The sequence below is a fragment of the Cibotium barometz genome, chromosome 1, assembly GCF_041138505.1.
Source record: "Cibotium barometz isolate CiBa-2024 chromosome 1, ASM4113850v1, whole genome shotgun sequence".
NCBI lineage: Eukaryota > Viridiplantae > Streptophyta > Polypodiopsida > Cyatheales > Cibotiaceae > Cibotium > Cibotium barometz.
In genome coordinates this window covers 8,096,204-8,103,760 of record NC_141046.1, presented here as the reverse complement: position 1 = coordinate 8,103,760, position 7,557 = coordinate 8,096,204, and the positions used below count along the sequence as shown (strand labels likewise).

Here is a 7,557-nt window from a genome sequence, read left to right as displayed (position 1 = left end):
ATCATACACTTCATCCACTCCTACCTTTGGTGAGAGGTATCATCTGTACCTTTCTCAGATATTCCACATGTGCTATCCTGTAATTGAAACTGAATGGGATCATATAGATGTACTAGCCAGAGAGGAAAATGTTGAGGAATTAGAATGGCTAATTCGCCTATTGACCATGACTGACCCCTACTCCGTAGAGGAAATATCCCCGATAGCCCAATGCCTTCCTTTTCCACAAGATGACTATCCTCGCATGGTTACATTCTTGATGAGTTTATGTGGATGGGAAAATGAAACAGAAATATCTGACAATGATGAATGGACGGATGAAACTCATGGCACTACTGAGGTTGACTTTATTTATTTGGATGATGCGGATAGAGGCTTAGCCTTAGGGCTAGAGCCAGGACTCTACAACATCCTCTTACCGTATCCTCAGTAGTAGTGTGGTGACTAGTAGGTAGGTTAGAGTTTTCAAGTTTTTTCTAGCTTGGATTCCTTAAACGAGTCTTTAATTTTTCACACTGATGTGCCTCTCGAGGTATAGTGCTTGTTAGTTGATTGTACAAGTTAAAAAGTTTGAGGTGGGTTCGCTTTCAAGTCTGAGACTGCCGCAACGTTCATCAAAATATATCTACATCAAATTGCAAGCTGTCTCGTCAAATCAAGGAGATCTCCAAAATACAGGTGTAATTCTTCCATACCCACTCTCTTCCATTTTTTCTGTTCAATTAATTGCATGAACTATAATGCATGGCCACATGGAATTGTCAATGTAATACTTAGTTTGTGAAGTTGCTTGACGTGCTAGTGTAAATCATTAATGAGCTTAACCTTATTGGATATATTCCTGAGAATGCATGACGTCTTTAGTTAACCTTGGAATACGATTGTCTTAGGTCTAGGATCAAACCATCTTAATGTTTGACACCTGGCTGTGTGTGTGTTGACCTCTAGGACATAGCTTTTACCCCATGTCGAAAGGATGTAAGAACACATTTTAGTTCAGGAGCGAAGATCAAAAGAAATTTAAATTTTTTTTTTAAAAAAAGCCTACAATAAATGGCAATACAAGTCTATGATGTGCTTTAATGTTGGCCTATCGCCTTATAGGCGAGGAGTATTCTACTCCAGACCGATGCCTTGGTCGGTAGGGGGTAGCCTTGCCTAAGGTGAACTAATAGATTCCTGGATAATGCCTTGTGTAAAACATGGTACCAGGATCGATGTTAGTTTTGCCTTAGGAAGGTCGCCATTGTGTGTAAAAATTGTCATGTGCATTAAAAAAAACAGGGCAAAAGGCTCCTGAACTCTAATGTTTCTTGTGTCCCTAGACTCGTGGTATTAACTTGTTCTTAGAGTAGACACAGTGTGGTCATCTGTTTATTTATTAAGCTTGGTTATTTTCCTTGACTTAGACCAGTTATAAACCTTGATTAACCTTTGACACCTTGCTAACTCTTGATTTATTTTCAATAATTTTAAACTCTTGTTAATTTACTACACTAGCTCACTCATGTGACCCTTCAACTAAGTTCTCATAGCAACATCCATTGTGGTCTAACATGCTTGAATTTATACACTTTATATCTTTTAAATTCCAGCATACCTTCACTCTACTTCCCTGTTTTGCAGACGGTCTACCACAACAACCCTCTCGAGCTTACCATACCATAGCTTTCGAGGACGGAATCTACATCAGGAAGGGGGGCATGTTAATGCGGACATTGAGACGTACTATGTTTTACGTCATTAATTTAAATATTCTGAGTCATGGGCCGGGCTTGTCGGCACCATAGGTTAAGGATGAAGGGATTGGGTGATCGCCGATGAGAGGCGCACCTTGAATATCAGTAGGATAAGGGTTAGGGTCGGTCGGCCATGTATGGGCGCCCAAGTGTGAACGACCAAGTCACCTATAAGAGTCAAATGTAACCCTAAAATCCTCATTCTCATGTGTTGTGAATACAAGAGTGCTCTTGCCTTATCTCTTTGGTTTCCTTCTCCTGCGTGTGTGTGTGAGAGAGAGAGAGAGAGTGAGAGAGCGATCGAGCACTGTGTAGCGGCACGGCTGCGGCGGAGAGGCGGTAGAGCGGCGACGGTGGCTCCTCCTTCACGGCTGCGACGCGGGAATCCTTCAAGGCAGCAGTTAAGCGGTGAGTGACACACCTTTTGCATTCTGTTTTGAGCTTGCCTTCCTGGTTGTATGCTTGCAGCCATTCGTGGCTCGCATACGGTGTCCGGCAAGTCCCCAGCTACGACCTGTGCGGCAAAAGCGCACATGAAGATATGGCTGAAGTAGACTTGACCTATTACCAAGTAAAGTATGGGAGGATTTAGCATGTCAAGCAAGATAAGGCAACTTGCCTTACCTTATATTGTAGGCCCCAACGGGGAGCCTAAATTCTCTTAGATTATAATTTTGGTTTTAGTAGTGATGTAATAATATGTAGGACTTAAGTAATCTTATAGATTGATATGTGTGGTTAGTTGGTCATAGTTTGAATACATGGGCAATATACTGTGTCATTGCTACTACCATGCTTTGAAATTAAGATCCACACCGCTTCAAGCACTATATAGAGATGTAGTTGTCACTAGCCAATGCAACCAATGCTATAGAGAGATTCTAAATAGAGTTCATCATAGTTTGTCTAGATCACTATCATGTAAGGTCTTCTTGATAGGCCACATCAGGGACACACCATCACATTGTGCCCTACAACTTATTGAAGGACAAAAACATTATTCTTTTATTTCTCTACTTTGCATTTTCTTAGTCATTTCCTTTTCAACTATTTTCTCTCAATTGGTCTACATTATGATAATTACGATCTAAATGCACACTCAACCCCATGCATTTTGTTGACAAATAATCCAATACCTATATTATATCATTCCTTGCTATTCAATAAAGAATTGTCACTATGTTTGCTACTAAATTATTTGTAATGTCAAGCTTACATTATGAGCACATTGGTTTTTAGATATAATGCACCTCTTTTTAGTACTCTAGATGGAAGCTTAATCATTTTTAGAGATAAATAACTTATTTTCTCTAGTCTCATAATAAGATGGAAGCTTGATTATTTGTAGAGACCTTTACATCCTTCAAAATTTAATCAATATTATTTTTATAAAACAAAAGTAATGAGGTTACAAAGTGGCTTATGTATTTAACTTTATGTAAGAATTTCACGCACTCCATAATTCATGTGTTTATAATTGTTTTTGACATTCTGAGCTTCTTAATTTTTCTAAATGAGTAACACCTTCATATATGGTATCTAATTTTTGCAAAACATTTATGTGCATGAGCATTTTTTAATTTTACTTCTAAAAAAACCATGTAAATGAATTAGTTTTATAAATAGAAAAGTTATAGTGCATGGATACTCAAAATAAAAAACACACAAACATGATCATTTTAAATTTCTTGAAAGGCATGTTCTATAGACAATTTCGCCTATGCTAAAATACCTTCTTTTAAAACCAAAACACAAGCGATCAACATTTCACTCATTTTAAGCTACAATATGAGTATTTCAAAGTTTCAAATAAAGATTTGTCAAATTCAGCTCTTATTGGCAAAATGAAAATTTTGATAAAAGGAACTCATAAGCTTCCAAATTTTGACATTCTTGATATTATCTTTGTTGGTTAAGTCTCAATCACAAAACATTCAAGAGAAATTAAAGCAACCCATAAGAAGTCAAAAGAGAATGCCTAGGTTAGTAGACAACCTTTTAACATTACATATTTTTTCAAATACTAGATCTTATTCCCAAAACATTATAGCTACACTTTATTAACCCCTTTAAGTACATGGAGATCATGCACACGGTAGATAATTGAAATCTACAATGTATTGAACTTCTCCAGAGAAGTAGGAGGAAATAGGATCATAAGGATTATCACCATTGGCATTGTTGGTGACATAGATCCACCCTGTGTTTTGTTGATAGGCATGGTCGATGACATCACCATAATCAAAGTTAGAAACATTAATGTCCGAGACATTCCAAAAGATTCCATAAAAGTTGCTTCGATCATATTTAGAGGTCCACGCAACTTGCGTCCATGTTGTCGCACTTACATTCGACTCAAATATGCATATGATGTCAGCTACCCTTGCTCCATTGAAGATGAGGTAGCTCTCCAGAGTACTTGTTCCAGGGTTGGTAACCACAAAGCTCTTTGAGCTCTTTGACTTCACATACCTATACAAATTTTGGTAGTATGCTTGCTTGCCATTTGTGTTTGCTGCCTAGACTCAAGACATAAAAGAAGAGAATCACAATCTTTGAGAGTCAAATTACACAAGGAAACCAAAATGAAATTTATCACCATATTGGCCTTAAACATTAGGAAACATCATACAATTGGTAAAAAAGATCTCTAGATAGATTATTGAGTATTTAACTACTATCCTTCAGTATTGCAAGCTAATGTTGTGACATCAAACTCTCATTTAATGAAATATATTATGATAGGATGACAAAGAATGTACTAATGATACCCTACATTCGAGAGTAAATTTTCTTAGATGGAGAACTTGCCTCTTTCAAGATTTATCTAATATATTCTTTAAACTTCATTATTGATTGAAAAACAATCCCTCAAACATCAAACACATTCTACATACAAGTCCTTGGCTAAACTTTCTCATCTTACTTCTATCCATCATGAGGATTACCCAAAGCTAGCACAAGGCCAAACTCAATTGCTTTGTGGTGATCCAAGTAGATTACCCAAAGTGAAATTGAGTGAAATTGAAAATGTTGTATACTCATGCTAATTCTAAAAAGTGAATACGAATTATTAGCTTTACTTCTTTACTTGGTTGAGTGGGCCTTGTTATTGTCATTGTACATAGGAAGGTTTGTTTGAATCATATTTCAATTTCCACAAAAGGTAATTATAAAATTCCAAAAATAGTTTAATCATATAATGCCAAAAAGAGACGACACCACATATGCATAATAGAGAATAGCCTTTCGGAAGAGGTTCCACATGAATGCAAAATCTACCATGAATGCAAACCTATGGTAGATTTTGCATATTTTTGACTCCTTAGAAAGTCATTGAAAATTTCTACGCATACACTGGAGGCAAGGCAAAAGAGGTCAATAATAAACCATAATTCAAAATGTTCAATGTTCAATATTCTTTGAAAGCATAAAACCATAAGCAAAAAAGGGCAGAGGGAATGAAATATCACCATCCTTTTAGGATATGTAAATAAGGTCAAGTTTGGAAGACAAAGGTGCAATGATCACATAAGGATCCATGGGAACAATCTCCATAAGAAGACTACTATTTAGTGACAATAATGTGATGTCTTCACTATTGATACTTTCCTCCAACTATATTGGTAAAATAATGTTATTTGACCAGAAAGCTCATACATGGACAACATGCTAGCATAAGTGTTGATAAGTGCTCTCTTTCCATATTGATGTGAGTTCTGGTATGGAGTTGATTATGCATTTAGGTCTTCTCACACAAGATGCACCATTGTAAATATTCATAATAACAATTGCATATTTGTAGAGGGTAGAATTGTCAAACCTTGTTAAAATATAAGATGAGTGTACCCATGGACTCTAAGATGCCATGCTTAATCGTGTGAGTAGAAGCAAATAGGGTTTTGCATCATGCATGCAAAATAAAAAGGCTAGCAGGTAGAAGGAATAAGAATTGTATTTCTCTTCTATGTTTGTCTATTACAAGAGCTCATGCAAAAGTTGTGAGAAATGGGGGATTCTAGAGAGAGAGAAAGAGAGAGAGTGTGTGTGCGTGATCTCAAGAGACCTCATAGATATATTTAATGGGAGTGATTCGAACGGGTGACCTTAGAATAGGTGCCTTTTTAGTTGAAGGCCTTCTCTAACAAAGAGAATAGTATGTGGGAAGAACCACAAGTAGATGTATTGGGAATTTGGAAAAACCAAGCACTCAATTTTGGCTCCTCTTGGAGAGAGAGAGAGAGAACGAAAATTAGTACAAAAACTAGTTACTTATCCATCAGTGTATTGGGAATTTGGAAAAACTAAGCACTCAATTGTGGCTCCTCTTGGCGCGAGAGAACCAAAATTAATACAAAAACTAGTTACTTATAAATGTCATCTCTCACACTACCTTAAAAGACTCTTGTTTAAAAACTAGTTATTTATTGATGTCTCCTCATTCAATCAAACCAAATGAGACCCACACTGAAAGTTTTAGACATTTTCCCACTATAATTTCCACTTTGCATAATAAGGCAACATCAAGTGAGGCTCCGCATACCTGGCTGGGTGCAGTGGGGCAAGGGGTTGTCTGCCCCCTTCAAGGATCAGCAGCCCCTGCCCACCATCGCATCTAGCTAGGTCTATGGAGCCTCGTGTGTAGGAGGGGCGCCAGTAGCCCCCGTTTCCCCATTGCGCCTAGCTAGCTAGGTATGGGGAGCCCTGTGTGTGGAAGCTCATGATGTTTCGAACAATGTAGGGAAATTTAGGAGAAAAGGCAAGGAAAAATGCCCAGAAGTGTAAAATGCAAATGTATGAATGTATGTACCTGGTCGAAGAAGATACCATTGATGGTAGGGTAGAAGCTGTACCAGGAGTCGATGTTGGCTTCGACGGAGACGAGGGAAAGAGTGCCATAATTGGTGTACTACTGCTGCCAGAAGCCCCATCACCATGCCCACGACCACCATCACCTTGCAATAATCTCCCCCCTTCCCCATCTTGCTCACGCTGCAGAACCGCAAAGCAAAAGGACCAGTGGCTTGAAGAAGGAGAAGAAGGAGAGACTCTAACTTCGCCCTGTCTGTCATCTTATAAAGCTTCTGACGGGAGAGCCTTTCGCCTGCACTCCACCAAGTACCCCCTGCTCTCTCCCTCTCTCTCTCTCTCACTCCTGTGCCGGCTTTACCTATTGCAGTCAACGGGCCACTTGATATATGTGTACACTGTCGGCTCACTTAACTTACCTTGCACAGGTAAGTATCTATGTACATATGTAAAAATTGCACGTGCAAACATACATTCCCTAGCCTATCGTGGAAGGCCTGCATATATATATATATATATATATATATATATATACATGGAGATTCTTCCATGATAGCCTAGGGACTATATGTGTGAGGAAATTTTATGGTTGGAGAGTTCTTTGTTAGCTGAAGTACTTATCAGAGTGTGGTGAGATGTAGAAAATTTGTGGAGATTTGAATTTATTGAAAGAGAGAAAGAGATTGAATGAAATTGAAGGGGAGGAAATTGATAGCTTGTATAAAGAGGGAGAAAATTGAAAGTTTTAAGAGTGAGAAAAAGAAAAAGGTGTATGTCGATTCCCTAAATCCATAATCAAATAAGCCATAGCAAAATTAAAGAATCAAAGAGAGAGAAAAGAAAATCAAAATATTCTCAACAACCCTTCTTTCACGTCATGTGTTTTTGTGGTGTGTGGAGCAATGATTTTATATTCACGTGATCACAAATTTTTTTTTGTTAATAACATGTGTTAACATGTTATTAACATGTTAACATGTTCCCAAAAAAGCCGGTGGGAAGCTCCCTG

The 7,557-nt window shown here is 37.8% G+C and overlaps 1 protein-coding gene across 1 annotated transcript; it reads right to left on the bottom strand.

Moving 5' to 3' along the window:
* Positions 1-3,700: 3,700 nt before the first annotated feature.
* Positions 3,701-6,811, bottom strand: LOC147641572 (uncharacterized). Its single transcript, XM_086807768.1, has 3 exons — positions 6,731-6,811; positions 6,550-6,648; positions 3,701-4,258 (listed from the first exon to the last, which is right to left on the bottom strand). Exons 1-3 carry the CDS (start codon positions 6,809-6,811, stop codon positions 3,824-3,826), a joined length of 615 nt encoding a protein of 204 aa, XP_086663894.1. The 3' UTR covers positions 3,701-3,823.
* Between the last annotated feature and the right edge of the window lie 746 nt (positions 6,812-7,557).